At 41.0% G+C, this 17,931-nt stretch overlaps 1 protein-coding gene across 3 annotated transcripts in view; it reads right to left on the reverse strand.

Moving 5' to 3' along the window:
- KIF14 (kinesin family member 14) overlaps positions 1-17,931 on the reverse strand; it is a 53,865-nt gene that overhangs the window by 20,477 nt on the left and 15,457 nt on the right. For all 3 annotated transcript variants that reach the window (XM_007167306.2, XM_057528173.1, XM_057528177.1), the window contains exons 10-22: positions 17,809-17,925; positions 17,000-17,115; positions 15,587-15,759; positions 14,468-14,615; positions 14,110-14,173; positions 13,335-13,519; positions 10,235-10,337; positions 9,245-9,405; positions 6,763-6,910; positions 5,851-6,003; positions 4,373-4,499; positions 2,293-2,386; positions 1,633-1,765 (exon numbers count right to left, since the gene is read on the reverse strand). In XM_007167306.2, the coding sequence (XP_007167368.2) occupies positions 1,633-1,765; positions 2,293-2,386; positions 4,373-4,499; positions 5,851-6,003; positions 6,763-6,910; positions 9,245-9,405; positions 10,235-10,337; positions 13,335-13,519; positions 14,110-14,173; positions 14,468-14,615; positions 15,587-15,759; positions 17,000-17,115; positions 17,809-17,925 (1,722 nt within the window). The remainder of the gene's footprint in view (positions 1-1,632; positions 1,766-2,292; positions 2,387-4,372; positions 4,500-5,850; positions 6,004-6,762; positions 6,911-9,244; positions 9,406-10,234; positions 10,338-13,334; positions 13,520-14,109; positions 14,174-14,467; positions 14,616-15,586; positions 15,760-16,999; positions 17,116-17,808; positions 17,926-17,931) is intronic.

Consider the following 17,931-nt stretch of genomic DNA (forward strand, 5'->3'; position numbering starts at 1 on the left):
ACAATTACTGAGCCTGCGCGTCTGGAGCCTGTGCTCCGCAACAAGAGAGGCCGCGATAGTGAGAGGCCCGCGCACCGCGATGAAGAGTGGCCCCAGCTCGCCGCAACTAGAGAAAGCCCTCGCACAGAAACGAAGATCCAATACAGCCATAAATAAATAAATAAATAAATTTAAAAAAATAAAAAATAAAATAAAATAAAATAAAAAAACAAAGAGACAAATTTGAATTAGCTTTGACACACAATATTAATTTAATAAATCAGTATTTTTGGAAATGAATACATTAACCAATAACTATAAAATGCTTAAAGCAATATCTGGTCAATATTAACTGTGGAATAAATTATTATGAATTATTTCTAATAAAAAAAAGATTCAATCACTTCCTGGTTAAATATATTGATCATGATAATAATCTATATTTTAATTTAAATATTTAAAGCAATACCAATTAAAGTGCTAGCAAAATAAATATAGAGATTGATTCAGGAATAGTATAACTAAATGGAAAAATAAGTAAAGAATATTGCAACAAACAGTTGAAAGTACGAATGTAAGGTAACTCACCCATCAGATTTTAATGTATATGTCAAAGCAAGAATTATCAAATGACCTCAATACAGTTTTTTGTTTTTCTAATTACACAAGCAATTCACATTCACTGTAGAAAATCTGGAAATTATTAATACATATAAACACAAAGAAAAAAATTTTAACCACTTGCAAACCCATCATTTAGAGGCAAACTGTCAGTGCTTTTGTATGATTCCCTTCAGCCTTTCTGTATTTTCTATTGTGAATATACCTTGCATTCCATTCCTGGAATTAACCCTACTTAATCATGGTATAAGTATTCTCTAAATACAACCTTGGGTTTGACTTACTAACATTTCTTTCAGGATTTTTATAGCTGTGTTCATATTAAGATTGGTTTGTAATTCTCTTTTGAACCATCTTTTCAGTTTATGTGGGTTTTGTTTGTTTTGATTGTAATCAGTTATTCTAGCATCGGAACTGTGACACTTTCTATTCTTTGCTACCTTCTAGAATAGTTTAAATGTAACAGGATTTGTCTGTTTTTTGGAAGTTCAAAAGTGCTTACCTATGAAATTGACTGGGATCAGCATCTTTTTTTTTTTCCAAATTTTTTTTCCCAGGCTAGTTCACTGACAAACTTTTCAATTTATTGCTTGGTTATTCACCTATTAAATCAACTTTCATAATTTCTCTTTTTCTAGAAAAATCTTTACTTTCTAGAAAATTATTAAACTTATTAGCTTACTTATTAAACTTATTTACATAAAAATGTAATATAATTTAAAAATGCTTGAGATCTTTATTTAAATGCTATGTCCATTCCTAAAATCACATGTTCATCTTTTCAAGGAGCCAAAGCTTGAATTTATAAATTCTAATTTGTCAATTATTACTTTTATTTTTAATGATTCCTTCATTTGCTCTCCTTTGGTTTAGGTTTATTCTTTTCTAGATTGAGTTAACTATTTAGTTTATTTTCATTTTTCCATTACACAATTCAAGCATTAAGGCTATAATCTGGCAGAATCCTGTAAGTTTTTACATATAATATTTTTATTTCAAAAAGTTTATAGAGATTTTAATAATATTCCAAACCTCGTAAAGTTCTTTCATTGCCGCAAGCTTAGACTCAAACTTTTCCAGACTCCAAACAGTTGAGACCCCTAGTTGCAGGTTACGAACCTGAATACAAGTGTCAGAACTACTTCCTTTATCTGATACAACATGTCTGAAAGAAAAACCAAAGAAAAAAAATGCTTCTCCTAAAACATACATAACCTAGATAGAGTTTTCCGAATTAGAATGACTCCCATAAAAATTCAGACCACTGATTAAATCTCTCCATAGTTAAGTATTTTTGTTATACTAATAATCATGTCTAGTATATACTATATTAAAATAACTTCTTATATAATAATTTCTTAAAAGTTCTAATATTGTATATTCCTTTTAAAATGTGGAATACTTATAAATTCTCAACTCAAAAGAAAATCAGTGAATTCCTAAAACATCTAAAATTATTCTGTTTATAAAATATACGAGTATGTTAATTGCTGAAAGCCTTTTTCACTCCAGAGTGAGCTCTGAGAGGGGAATCTGGAAGTGCCCCTAGGGATTATGACACCCGCTTGCTCCTGGACAGGCATGTAGGATACCATGTCCTTAGAGAAACTAAAACAGAAAAAAATCACATGAAGCGTGAAGCGTGACTAGTTTAAAACAACGAATTACTTTACAAATAAGATAATCACTCACCTGCCAAAAACATAATTCTTTTTTAACTTGTTGCTGATGGTATTGGCTTCCTGAATCATCACGGAGAGTTTCATGGAGCTCCAACTGGGCTGAACTAGCAGAGAGCACACGGAGAAGATTCAGAACACATATGTGAGCACTAACACACCACCGGGCACAACACGTCCTGAAAAAAAACTGACTTCAAACGAATGGTTTTAACGATGTATCACAGAAGGTGAAGGTGATAACTCAGTAACTTTTCTTCAGGCCTCACTGGTGAACTAAAATATTCTTCATACAAAATGAGGTCTTTCACCCGTGGAGGCACGGAAGAAAACTGAAGTTCATAGAGAGAGGATACGGGTTTTGTAAACAAGGAAATGCTAAAGATGCTGCTTTTCCTTCTAATATTTTTAAAGATTTTTTTTTCTAATTTCTTTTTTTCCTAACTTCTAATTTATTTAAAGTATTAGGTAAAGTATACTACAGCCTTAACTTAAATAGAACCACAGTCCTTTTTTATTCTGCCTGAAATTTCAAAAATAGATAGATAGATAGATATAGACAGAAACAGAGATATATCAGGACATAAAAACACTTTCAGTCCACAATTCCACGTTCCTAATTCAAATTTAAGATTTTATCATAAACATTTTCTATATTGTTCAGTCAAACTTATAACCAGCATTCCATTAAAAACATTTTTTTGGAAGAGTGAAATTCATTGTTCATGTGGATAAAAAAAATCAAGTATTCATTGCATGGTACTGTTTTAGGACCTAAGAGGAATAAAAACATGTATTAATACAATGTTCTTATCTCTCACAACAGATGTAACAGTTTCAAGGCAATTTAAGAACAGAAGTTATGCAAAGTATACGGCACAACTACCAAGTACTCTTGCTAGAACACTGAACCGGGATGACGGGAGCTTTGCAGGGTGTGCAGAGGCACAGGAACCAGCTACGCAACAGCCTGGACATACAGTCAGCAAAGCCAGAATCTGCAAAACTCTACAGGCAGACAACCTGGCTTCTTCAATACATGAATTACAAGGGGACAGAGAGAGAGGAAGGAAGAGCCAGCTGACAGATTAAAAGAGACTTAAAAGGCACATCTAGCAAACACAGGGGGCTGTGGACCACATTTGTATCCTGATTCAAACAAACCGAATATATTTTAAAAATTATGAAATAGTCCACAAAATTTGAATAGGGACTCGATATTTGATGTGTAAGAAATTATTAATATTTTTAGGTGTAATAATAGTATCAGAGTTATGCTTCAAAGGGTGACAGAGAAAGAGAGAAAAGAGAGTTCTTATCTAACTTGGAGATACATAGTGAAGTATTTACAGATCAAGTGATAGGCTGTCTGGGATTTGCTTCAGAATAGTCCAGGGGGGCAAGGGGATTGAGCACGGCTGGAACAAAACTGAACATGTGTGGGTAATTGTTGAAGATGGATGATAAGTATGGAAGAGTTTACTGTAGTAATCTCTCTGCTCTCATAGTTTATTTGAAACTTCCTATAATTAAAGAAAGAAAGTTTACATTAAACATCCTGTGTTTGGGGACTTCCCTGGCGGTCCAGTGGTTAGGACACGGTGCTTTCACTGCCGGGGCCTGGGTTTGATCCCTGGTCAGGGAACTAAGATGGCACAAGCCGCCCGGCACGGCCAAATAAATAAATAAATATTTGGAAAAAAATGCTGTGCTCTACACAGGAATGTAGAAATGTACAAAAAAATAACAACTTTCAAGTGAGAAAGAAAACGAAGTATGCAATGATTAAGCACAACTCAGATTAATAATTCTTATAAAATAAGAATTAAGGATTAGAGTAAGACATTTTAAAAAGCATAATACACATTAAAATAATACTTGGAATTCTGTTTACTATTTGCTTATATAAATAAATATTCTAAAAAGTGAATATCCTAAAAATAATCATTCATACAAATTTATCTAGATCCAGAGAAGTCAGCAACATCCAGAAAAAAAATTTTGAATATACAAAGATAATTAACACTTTACTAATTGTATGAAATAACATACATAACTTTAGAAAATACCTGCTAAAATCGTCCTATACTCACTTGTGAAAGTTTTATCCCTATTACTCTGATTTTGCTGTAGAATTTGTACTTCCTTAGCAATCCTTTGTTTCTCGGTTTCTAAAGCTTCCAGAATTCTTGCATGGCGGATCCTGTGGTCTTCTAAAGCCTAATTGATATTCATTCACGTGGAGTTGTACACGAGAACGCGCAAAGAGAGAAATCATAAAACCAGACTGACAATGGTAATGCACTACATAATTCTCATTTCACAGTGCGTGTATTATTAAGCATAAAGTGCGTGTATATCAGCAGACTGACAATGGTAATGCACTACATAATTCTCATTTCACAGTGCGTGTATTATTAAGCATAAAGGCTTTTAAAACATGATTTATAAAGTATCTTTATAAAATGATTTTTTTCCCCACAACAAAATCATTAGGAATTTTTGATAACATAGATTAATCTTTTCCTCCCCGTTGATAGGAGCATAAAAACCTTCAGGAAAAAAAAAAAAAAAGGAAAAAAACTACTCAAGAATTTGTTGACTAAATTAAAACGTTAAATTAAAAATACACCTAAAAACCTCACTTGACACAAATAAGCCTTATACTAGCCCACTAATGATAATTGTTTTCAAGATGTAAACACGTCTGTTTTTCTCTTAAAACTCTCTGGGGTGGCTCAGTAGCCCCTCCGTGCTCTAGAATCGGCTAATATATGTATTCTCACCACTTTATAGTACCAGTACTCTGGGGTTACTGCGAGTATCTTCCTCTACGCCCAACCCCACCATAAACTTAGGAAGAAAAGAAGGAAAACTGCCATTTGAGAGTAAAACTTGAAGATATAAGAAGTCGCAGCAGAGACGAAAGCAGGGGCTCTCCCTTCGGGATAAAGGGCCCCCCTCCGGGGCTGGTTAGAAGGGATTCCGGCCCCACCGCAGAGGATGTGATTCGGCAGTTCTGGATGGACCGAGAGCTGCACGTCTACCAGGTGGTGCTGAGGCTGCTGGTCCAGCACCTGGAGAGCCACCGTGAGCTGCCCTTGGAAGATGCCTCTGTGCTCAGAGAGATGAGGGAAGTCAGTGCCTGAGCGCCCAAGGCTGAGTTCCCTGAGGACTCACGCGGGCACACGGCCTGCTTGCTGCTCTCTCCACCCTGGCACCGGGATGTAACCCGTAAGAGCTGAGCCGTGCCTCCTTCTATATACCATGCCCTAATATCACCTCACTCCTTACATCGTTCGGCATGACTGACCACAGGGTCGCTCTGGACGCAGGGAAAGAGAACACTCGACTGGAACTCGCTGGATACAACAGCTCTGTCCCTTTGAAAAGATCTGTGTGATAATGTGTGAGCACATCGTGAGGACAGAGGCTTTCAGGCAGGAAGACCCTTCTCACCTGCAGACCTGGATTTGGCCATCGCCCATCAAGAGACCATAAGCTCTTTAAAAAAAAAGAAAAATCCAGCTTTTCCTCAAGATAGCTCAGACTAGCTATGAAATGAAATTACCTGTTTTGTAGCCAAAGTCTCCATTTCTAACCGCTTTTTGTTGACATATATTTCCTGTTCAAAACGCTGCTTTGCCTTTTCTAGTTCCTCAATTTTGTAATTAGCCTTTTGGTTATTTATTTCCTGTATCTTCTTTCTTTGACATTCTTCTTTCTTTAAAGGACAATAATAAAAATTAAATAGGGCAAAGATACAGAGCAATTCTTCAAAAATGATACCAAAAAGGTACAAAAGTCCCTTTTTAAAAATCAATGCACAAGGGCTTCCCTGGTGGCGCAGTGGTTGAGAATCCACCTGCCAATGCAGGGGACACGGGTTCGAGCCCTGGTCTGGGAAGATCCCACATGCCGCGGAGCAACTGGGCCCGTGAGCCACAATTGCTGAGCCTGCGCGTCTGGAGCCTGTGCTCCACAACAAGAGAGGCCGCGATAGTGAGAGGCCCGTGCACCGCGATGAAGAGTGGCCCCCACTTGCCGCAACTAGAGAAAGCCCTCGCACAGAAACGAAGACCCAACACAGCCAAAAATAAATAAATAAATAAAATTTTTTTAAAAAAAGTTCTTCTTTAAAAAAAATAATAAAAAATAAATAAATAAATGCACAAGAAATTGACTCACAGATAGAAAAGGTGCCCCAGTGCTTCTCCACCCCATCCAGGTTGACTAACCCAACTGAAAATAACCATCACTAGCCAAACCCTTCAGAGCGCTGCCCTCCAGATGGGCTTCTGGGAAGCAGGACTGCCAGCAAACAGGAGAGCCGTGGCCTGAGGGCGGGGGGACAGAGCCTCTCTGCTTCTCCTCCCCCCGTAGCAGCCTTGATCTCCCCTCTGACGCTCCCCCAGGGCCCCACTAGAAACATAAGTTTACGTGACATGCACGGGCAGAGAAAGAAAACAGTTCTGCCCCTTACCAGTTCTGCCTCCAGGACTTGTATTTTGCTTTCGTACGCAGCTTTCTGAGAGGAAAGCTCTTGCTGAGCCATTTCTTTTACGATCTGGATTCCCTGCATCATTTCTTCCTTTGCTTTCAACTGCGCCTCCTTTATTTCTGCTTCAAGTCTACAAGTAGCAAAATATTCAGTAGTTACAGGGTACTCTGTCAAGAATTCTTCACATGCTGTAATAGTTCTTGATCATATTAAGATGTTTTAAATTAAACAAAAGTTCAAATCTCAAAACTTCATTTCTGACATTGTCAATAGCATTCTGAAATGTTTATTAGCTCTAGAATTGTTTACACAAAGAAAACATAAAAGGATGAAAATTTGCTTATTTCTAACTTAATTACTATTGCAGATGCTCGATATTTAAGCAAATATGTTTTTCTAATGCTTAAGTTATATAAAAATGTTTTAACTTACATAAAAATATAAAATATATATTTATAACATAAAAATTATGTTACAGTGAACGCTGCAGTAAATATTATAGTTAACATTGTAGTAAACACAAAATACGGGCATTTTATGTTTAACAATGGTTAGGGCAAAAATTATTTCATATCATTATCTTTCAATTCATGTTTAGGTCATAGATTAGGAATATATTGAAATGCCTCTAAAAGCATGATACATGAGCTGATAAAGCAGAGATTGTACCATATTTTTCCAATCATCTATAATAATTTTGTAAGCAGACAGGGAGGGGGGTCCCCCAGAGAGAGAGAACCAGGCGGGGCTTTCTTGACAGAAGAGAAGCCATGTTTGGCCTGAGTCGTCTTGTGATCTGAGCCTGGACACAGGGCTTGCCCTTGAACAGGTCTCAGAAATCAATGATCTCAAGGGAACAAAAGAACAACTGTTATCAGGCAAGAGAAGCAACAACAGCAAAGATAAGACAGCAGTTGTGAAGTCTCGCGGCTCTGAGTCAGCGGTGAAGACTAGCCTGAAACTCAGCCACCAGGTCAACGGGAACCTCAGGGATGGAGATGGTGACTTTCTGTGACCCCCGGGACTTCAGTCAACTGAAGCCTGGACTCTGTCGATCTTTGCCCTGATTCTATGCTGACTTCTCCCCTGCTCAGGCCCCTTCATGCACACACATGTACCCTTAGCTTAAAACCTCCCCAGTCTTACTGTTGGGGAAGCACAGCTTTGGGAAAGTTCCCCATGTTTTCCTTACTTGCTGCAAGTAATAAATCCTTCCTTCTCCTGATCTTTGGCCTGGCTGTGTCTTTTGGCTTGACACCCACCAAGAGGTGAACCCCGTTTTCAGGTAACACTTAGACATTTTGAGAAGTCAAAATATTAAATTATCTTTCACTGTATGGGGGGAAAAGGATTGGTGATTACAGAAAACTAAAAGCTTCTTTCTTCTCAACAAAACTCAACGCTTTAACAATTGTACTGCATAAAATTTCCGTACCCAATTTTACTGAATTAGAATAAGAATGTCAAAAGAAAGAGCACCTAACGGCTACCAGGGCCTGGGGGGAGGGGGTAGCCATTGCTTAGTGGGTACAGAGGCCCAGCTGGGTGATGAGAAAGTTCTGGAGACAGAATATGGTTGAGGCTGCACAACACTGTGAATGTACTTAACACCACTGAACTGCGCACTTAAAAATGGCTAAAAAGGTGAATTTTATGCTATGCATGTTGTACCACAACTTTAAAAAAAAAAAAACAAAAGAGGGCAAAGCAAGCTCAGACTTTTGAAAAGGCGACAAAGCAGGGTTCGTGTGGCCCACCCCGGTCATCCTTCCCAGCCCCCGCCTCCCTCCTCTGTGCGGATATTTCTCTCCCCGCGACCCCGAGATGCCCGTCTCACCCCCCAGCCTCCACTGCACTGCAGCCCGGGACCCGGCTGCACCGCCCTCCGCCCTCCAGACCTGGGCCACAGTCACCATTCTGCAAATGTGATCCCCATCATGTCTGTCTCATGTCTCCTTAAATTCTCTTATGACCCCATAACCTTTAAGATAAAGTCCAAATGCTTTAGCGTTTTATTTCTGTGTTACTTGCCATTTATTTTACAGGGATCCTGCTTAAATCAGAACTCCTACAATATTGCCTCAGCTAAAACTGGGGCAAAAGAAGAAAAGTAAATAAGGGTCCACTCCCCAGGCTTCCCCTGGCCGACTCCCTCCCAGGGGACATCTTCTCATGAGACCTTCGCTGACCCCTGGTCGGGGCAGGAGTCACCCCAGGAGCTCCACACGGTGCAGAGCTCTGTCAGGGCACTCTGTCTGTCTGTCCGTCAGCCCCATGAAAAGACGAATTCCTCCAGCGTAGGGGCTAAGTTTGTTTGTTGAGTGAACGCACACAGAAGAGGAAAGATCATGTCACTAGAAATCAGCACCCAAAGAGTTAACGAGTGCAGTCAGGACAACCTGATTAAGGCTCTCCATAGCCCTCTCCCGTATACTTACTGTTTCATGCCAACAAAAATACTTACTGTAATCTCTGTGCCGTGAGCAAGTCATTTTTTGCAAATTCAAAGTCTCTTGGACCCTCACTCATAAGAGTATCTCTACTGGGCGGTCTTTCCCCTTTCTGGACTTCTACTGGATGATTAAATCTAAAATAATGATCGCCGCCAAGAATCACCCGATCACCCTAAAGCACACAAAAAATTTACTCCTTGAGGTGAGTCTGAACCAAAAAATTCCATGGGACAAATCCTTATGTTCAACAATTCAATACAGTCTAGTATCACTAATGATAAACATAAAACTCACAGCAGGTAACATTTATGAAAGCTTCCTACAGGCCAAGAACTGCATCCGACACTCTACACATACACCATCTCACTGACGTCCCACAACTATGCATGTTATTATCCCAGTTTTAGGAATGAGGAAACTAACAGAGCACAGAGCTTAACAGTAACAGTGATAAGCGCACACCGAGCTCACTGTCTGCAGAGACTGTATTAAGAGCTACGCATGAATTCTTTCACCTACTTCTCCCTTACCCCTCCTGAAAGACAGGATATATACTACCAAGTGACCATATGTCTCGCTTTGCCTGCAACAGAATAGTTCATGCCTGTTCTCCTAATATAATTATTAAAGTGCTCTCAAAAGTGTCCTGACATGGGTGACATGCAATCACCCCGAGAGCTTAATAACTTTTCAAAGGTCATATGGCAAGTGGCAGGGCCAGGGCTTCGACGCTGTCGGGCCTGATTCCAAAGCCCAGCTCTTCCCGGGACACACATCGATGCTGCTGGTGGACAGCTCCTTGGGGGCTGGTCCACCCACCATAACAGAACTGTGGTCTCTGCACAAAGGCAGACGATTCGTGAAATAAAAGAATGTAAGAACCAGAAAGTCCTTCATCCCGTTCACTACTGATCTTACAGAGGAGAGAACAGGGCTCAAAAAAACTAAATCACGTGCCCAAAGTCAAACAATTTCTCACATCTTAGCAGCAGTCAACTTACATGATGTAATACCGTGGGTTCCAAAATAAGTCTTCCATTTACATATGTCTTTGCTTCCCCAGCTGGGATGATACTCACTGTCCCATCAAAATTGCTGACAGTGCTGTGAAGACAGGATGCACACCGTTACAATCACAGGACAGACTAACAGGTAAGAAAGAGGCAATACAGATAATCCTCCTTGGGTTATTCCCGTAGTGGTAAGGTTCATATCAATTTGTGACCATAATAACTTAGAACTCTCTCATTTTCCTTCAATTAGATTTTGAAGGTTTGGTGAAAAAGCCTGGCTTCTCTAGCAATTCTATCCTCCAGTGGTGGGAAAAATTTTCATCGTATGTATTTTGATTAAAACTACTTAAAAAAAAATACCAACTCCTCTTCCCCAGAAATGGAAAAAAAAAAAAAAAACACAAACATTAAAGGAAAATACACTAAAATACTGACAGTGGTTTATTTATGAATGGAAGAGTTTTAAGTGTTTTGATGTTTTACTTTTCTAACTTTCTGGTTTTATTTATGAGTTTTAATAATGGGACAAACAACATTTTTCTCCCATGAAAAGAGGGGTAAAATACAGAGGAAGGAAAAGCACGGAGATAAAAGCACACTCCTTGGACATCTAACTAACTGAACTCTGGCGATAAGATCATACTGTTGAAAATCAGCTATAAATGCTATATATGCTTTTGAGTCTTTTTATTCAGAAAATAGGAAAGAAACTCCAAAATCCAGTTATCTTTGGATTAACTGGACAGAAAGAAAGAGAACACTGTAGCAAAAGCTGAGCCCCAAACAAAACCTCTAGCTCCAGACAAGGCTCCGAGAGCTACAGGTAAAGAACGGTAGTTGGACTTGAGCACCTAGAGAAGAGGACTTGGGAAGTACGGCTCACCCTCCCGCCAGCCTAGTGTCCCAACCCTGCAAAGGTTTAAACAAGGCCTGCTTGTTCGGACACCTCCTCTCTCCCAGTTCTATCCGCTCTGCCGTCAAAAGCCCTTGGCCTTAGCATTCTGCCCACTCCCACTCCCCATCTGGCTTCAACCACCAACCCCCGATCCACCGCTATTTCCCATAAGAACCCCACCTGGATTTGTCTTAACATCAGCTTCTCTCCTTTACCTGAATCGTTCCGTCAACATAAGACACCCTCTCCCTTATCTCCATCACTCGTCAAGGCCAGAGCCCTCTAAGCAGCTTCTCTTTAGGGCTCAAAGCTAGAGGTGAACTTTCCTTCTCTTTCTTTACTTTTAAGCACTAAGTAGCTAAGACCCACCTAATGTTAATATACACGGATGGGTACTGGGGCTCCTTTGTCCACTGAGCCCCACGTGCCAGGTATGTCAGCACGGAAGACAGACACAAAACCTGCTCTCACGAAGTTCACAGTCCAGAGACTGAGACAAACACCTATCTGTGTACTAAAAGGGGAAACACCAAGTGCCAGGCGAGTGGGGGACTTCCTGGTCCCCCTGGACTCTCAACTCTTTGGGGGCATGTTCTGTATCTTTGCTACAAGTGTAATTAATTCTGGATTTATCTGTTATAGAAAATGGTTAATTAACAGAAGAGCAAGCGGATCTGAGGACCAAGGAGCCGTGCCACGCCGGGTACAAAGACGTCGTGGAGCTCAAGTACCTAGGCTGTGCAATATTAGTGAGAAAACACACTCTGTATTTTTGGAAATTTTTTGTATGAACACTGCAGATCACAAAAAAAGTCATATGTTATTTAATATATGGTACTGGTAGAATTGGTTATTCACGTGGAAAATAAATGAATTCAGATCCCTACTTCACACCAAACAAAAAATTCCATACGACTTAAGGACTTAAATGTGAAGGCAAAATTTCAAAACATTTAGGTGACTGTCTCTATGACCTCAGTGTAGAAATGATTTCTTAAACAAGACACAAAAATTGACAACCATAAAGGAAAAGACTGACGTATGTACTATGCTAACTGAGAACTTTGATCCATCAAAAGGCACCATAAGAGAGTGAGACGATGAGCCACACACTGGAAAAAAGATATTTACAACACATGAAACTCACAAAAGCTGGGCCACCAAAATATATTAAAAAACTCCTACAAATTATGAAAAAAAACCAATACAATCGAAAAATGGACAAAAGACATGAATAGGCAAGTTACAGAAGAGCAAACAAAAATGGCCAAAGAAAAGATGAATAGGATTAGTCAAGGAAATGCAAAACGAATCCCCCGCGAGATGCCATTTCACATCCCCCTGACGGTACCGAGGCTTGGCAAGGATGTGGAGCAACACGTGCCTCAGTGCCAACGGCAGCAGAATTGACAATCATTCCGGAAAACAATCTGAGATTACCTCGTAAAGGTGCATATGCACAGATTCTACAGCCTGGTATCTCTGCTCCTAGACACACAACTTAAGAGTGATTCCCAAACTTTAAAATCATCATTATAGGATAATAGAAAGATCATCAGACCCACACAGCACAGCGGGGCAAACGGAAAGGCCTGGCCGCCCAGGTTCCTAGCGGCTGCCCCGAGGGCCCTAACTCAGTTTATGAAACTTACTCCAGAGAAGCTCTGCCTGTTTGTACCAGGAGATGCATCCAAGAGCGCTCACAGCAGTACTGTGGGAGCAAAACATGAGAAACCACCCAAACGTCTACCAACCAAGTAGACAGGTAAACTCATACAACAGGATACTTTACAGCGGAAAAATGAGAGAGCATCAACATGGATAAATCATGAAAACACACTGTGGAGCTACAACAGTTTACATATACTATCACCCTAACAACACATACAGTATCATTCAATTCATATGAACAAATTTTAAAATTTGTCAATCCAATCAAAAATCCTGCCATAGATGATGGATAGAAGTTTAGATCTATTGGTTGAGGGATAACTTCTGATAGAGCGATACTACATCATATCTCAGATTGAGAGTAACTGACCTGCCATCCCTACAAAATACCCAGATTGTCCGTTTTTCCTGGCTAAAAGATGCATTCGAAGACTTATACCAAAGAATCAGTGTGAGTGAATGCCTCATGTGAAGGGAACCGCAAGTCATCAAGACCCGGAAAACCACTGGGGAGGGGCGCACCAGTGCTCGTCGGCGATCAGCACCCCCGACAACTGAATGTCATGGCTCGAGTTGGGTTTATACTTTCCGACTGTAGTTGTTCCCTCTTTTATCATATATAACAGTATCTCTGACAGCTGAGGGTCTTCATTGAGATTGACCAGGTTTGGCAAGTGGTTGTCCATTTGAAATGTAATTCCTGCTTTCTAGGAGAAGTCAGAAAAAAAAATAACTTTAATCACAAGCATGAAACTGTTAGATCCACCTAAAACATTAAACATTAAAGTCACGGTATGTGGGACTCAGTTAATTAACGGTCTCTTAGACCCTCTCCTCGCGACTTCCCCGTGTGACCACCATACTTCTTAGACTCCCAGGGAGACACTGACCCTCTGTCCTGACACCATCCTCAGCCCACTCATGGCTCAACCCAGCATCACCAGATGTGCCTGATCTCACCCACCAACGTCTACAGCAGGTCAGGCCCTGCCGCGGCGTCTCCACTGCCGTCACCTTGGTTCAGACCCGTAGCATCTCCCGCCTGAACCAGAGGCAGCCTTCTGACCACCCTGCCAACAGTTCCTCTTGCTTTCAGTCCTGCTCACACCCTACATCAAAGTAATTCTGAACTAATTCTCAAAATGTCAATTCCCTGGTCAGACACTTTCAAGGATTTCCCATTTCCTACAGGATAAAACAAATTCCTTGGCCTGGAATTTGAGAAATCACATCTGTATATTTACTGTCATATTTCTTTGCAAATTTTCAAATCAGTTTAGAGAGTTGAAACAGATACCTGTAACTCCTTTGTTACTTGAAGTTTTCTTTTTTCAGCTTGTTCAAGTTTTTCTTTCCACATTCTTTCCAAAGACAAACAAGAGTTTAAAAGAGTTAAAAATATCCAGATTTATAAGACTGAGAATCAAGAGACAATCAATCAAGATTAGGAAACCACTTAGGAATATTTAAAACGTAATGGTCTGGGGATAAGCTGCTCTATTCACAGGGAAGGCAGGGATAAAGGCAGACTCCGGTACCTCCTCAGCCTCCCGTCCCCACCTCCATCCCCCTCCCCCTCTCCCACCTCTCGCCCCAGGCCAGTGCAGTGATTCCAGGCAATACCCACAGCATCTAAGGTAGTGACCAGAGCCCACCTTTGCATTTCTGCCATGTCTCTCTCCTGCTGATACAGCTTCATTCTCAAGGATGTTATTTCTTGCCGACAGAGCCTATATCGCTCAGGGTCAATGTTCTGACTGTTTCTTTGAGCAGCTTTTAACTTTTCAATTTCTGCTTTCAAGTCTAAATATTTGTAGAAAGATGCATGATTAATAACATCTGATATATAGTAATTCCCACACTATACATAACCCTCCAATCTTCTATTTTATTTGAAGTTTTAAATACTAAGTAAAACAGAATACTTGCAGAAATTTTACTTTAATTACCTACAAATCTATCTAACCTTTACCTGAAAAACTGCTCCCCTATTAATGAATTTCCCTCCCTCATAAGCAGTATGGCCACGTAATGTGTCGTCCAAAGCGGGACACCTTTGAGAAGGACCGGGGGCACCATTCATCACACTGGGATGACAGCCATGAACCAGGACTGCCCCAGGCAAACCATACTCATAAAGACATGTTAGATAAAGATGACAGATTTCCCAAGCTGGAATTCAGAATACTTATTTTTAATGAAAATGGTCCCATTTGTAAACGAGAGGGGATCAAAACAGGGAAAGATGGAACACGAGACAGCAAATCCATCCTCCTCTGGCCCACACCTCTGAGGGATCTATTCGCCTTCCGCAAGATCCCTGAGCAGGTGAGCAAGAGAAGGAGGACTCGGCGTTGACGAAGGGAGGCCCGTGCTAGAAACCCAGGATCAAACAGCCTTTGGGTCAATGAACTAAGCGGAAGCAGAGGTGAGAGACAGACAATGGCGGAAAGGCCACAAGAGGAAAAGTAAAGGACATTATTGTCCCTGTGCTGCACAGGCACACGACTCAGTCCACAGAGGGTTTCCTACGCTGGCTCTTTCCCCTTCACCCACCCCATTTCCCAGCTTTTTCTGATTGTTCCCCATTATTCTCTTTCCCGCCGTCCTTCCATCCGCCTTCCTCATCAGTGTGGAATGATGACTAGGAGCTATTACACAGATATGAGAGAAAAAGCTTTAACTGCCTTAAACTGCATATTTTCATCGCTGAAATGAGTATTTGAGACTAAACTCTTGCAAGATAATCTTTAAGTCTGTAGGGAACTGTTGACCTCTGATCAACTTGGCGCTCACGTCCTCGTTGACCCTGGCGGCGTTGACTATCATCCGGGCCTGGGTGGCGTATCTCAGCGTGCTCAGGGTCTCCTCCACGCTGCTGGCCGCCGGGCTGACCGTGGCGATCATCGACGTTTTGGAATTTCCGCTCAGACTTTCCTTCAGCAGCCTTCAAGGAAAACAGTCACAATTCGACTTTGCTTCTACAGCGACCTCATGACAACTACCTGGAGAGCACAACGCAGACTAACGGGATATGTAATGCAGTAGTATGCTCCTCACTCAAACACCAGTTAGAATTTTTTGGTATTTGTAGCTATTTTTAGATCTCTGAGCACTTTATTTCATCTCACACTTTTTATTTATTTATTTTGGCCGCGCAGCTTGTGGAATTTTAGTTCTCCGACCAGGGATTGAACCCAGGCCCTCCGCAGTGAGAGCGCCGAGTCCTAACCACTGGACTGCCAGGGAAAGTCCCTCGTCTCACACTTTTTATATTGTTTTGTGAAACGATAGTCTGCAAAGATTTAAAAATATGGTTAACTCTCCAATATTTAGTAAAATCCCTCTCCCCATACTAGACTGTGAGCTACTTCAGGGGCGGGACCGTGTGTCTGGTCACCCTTGTATTTCCAGGGTCACCAGAGCCCTTCAAAGCAGCTGCTCAAAAGTGCAGAAAATGATGGATGAACATATAAACACAAATTTTGTTTTCTATTATATGCAAAAGCCTTATTTTAGAAGGAAAAAGATCATGAGACTAAAAACTCTATATTTATGAATGCAGAGTAAATTATTCCTAACTTTCAAAAGCTATTCTTAATTTTCAAAAGGCATTAAAAAAATCAGATTGTTCCCTTACAGGTTTTGAGATGGCAATTATAATATAATAAGTCAAATATAACGATACACTGCTGTCAACAGTGATGCAGTCCGTATCAGAATTGGGTATTAAATCAACACAGATGTAATCTGACTGTAATAGATCCGAAGTTAAATACATGTTCATTAATGAAAATACTTTTGAACACTTACACGCCAGCCAGTGTGTGCTAAACTTCACTTCACACACATAGTAATGTGTTTGGTGATACCATATATGTTCAAACATCAGGCACTAATAATAGTTCATTCATCATTTAACCCTCATCACAACCCTAAAAGACAGCTATTGATGTTATCCCCATTTTACAGATGAGGAAACAGGCTGCAGGACTATTAAGTGATGTGCCCAAAGTCACACAGTCTGTAGGAAGCACAGCTGAGCTCCAGTCCAGGTAGCCTGGCTCTGGAATCCGTACCGCTCACCACTGCTCTGTACCAGAGTCCCATGAAGTCAGTCTATGCCCTTTTCCCCCACAGTACTCACTCTATTTTGTACAATTCCTTATACTCCAAAAGCTACTTGCCATGTGAGGACAGACTCGCGGTAAGGAATGAATGTTCTCCTCCCGCTGGCCTGCTCGGAGAGCGCGGATATGACCTTTCCCAGGGTCAGCAGGGACTTGTTAATACTCACGCCTTCCTGGGGACAAGATCAAACATTTTAATTGAAAGGAACTGCTCAGCAATAAATGTATTTCACAAAATATATTTCTTCCTTCATATAATTACTGAGGAAATACTTTCTTCCACAAACTACCAACTTTCTTCAGACTCAAAATTTACTAATTGACTCTGAGAAGCAATCATAACCAAGAACTACGGGTTCCTCTTTAAGTCTCAGCAACACAGTCTATAAAGTGCAGGAACAGAGAGGTTATTCTTGGTTAAGACTACATGCTTAGGGACTTCCCCGGTGGCGCAGTGGTTAGGAACACCGCCTGCCGGTGCAGGGGACACAGGTTCAAGCCCTGGTCCGGGAAGATCCCACATGCTGCGGAACAACTGAGCCCGTGTGCCACAACTACTGAGCCTGCACTCTAGAGCCTGAGAGCCACAACTACTGAGCCTGCCAGCCCCAACTACTGAGCCTGCGCTCCAGAGCCCGTGCTCCGCAACAAGAGAAGCCACTGCAATGAGAAGCCCATGCACCGCAACGAAGAGTGGCCCCCACTCGCCGCAACTAGAGAAAGCCCACGCACAGCAACAAAGATCCAACGCAGCCAAAAATAAATAAATAAATTTATAAAAAAAAAAAAAAGATTACGTGCTTAGCCAGTCATCTCCTAAAAACAGTGCCCAGGACTGAGCTCCCAGCGTGGGGGCTCACCCTTACCTTCAGCCGCTCCCCGCTCGGCTGGGTCTCGGAACAGCGCTCACTGCCCGCCAGGTCCACCAGGTTTATGCGGCTCCGAATTCTGTGATCCAGCTCTTCGCCTTCCACAAATTCTGTCTGGGA

Source organism: Balaenoptera acutorostrata, chromosome 1 (assembly GCF_949987535.1).
Source record: "Balaenoptera acutorostrata chromosome 1, mBalAcu1.1, whole genome shotgun sequence".
NCBI classification, from domain to species: domain Eukaryota; kingdom Metazoa; phylum Chordata; class Mammalia; order Artiodactyla; family Balaenopteridae; genus Balaenoptera; species Balaenoptera acutorostrata.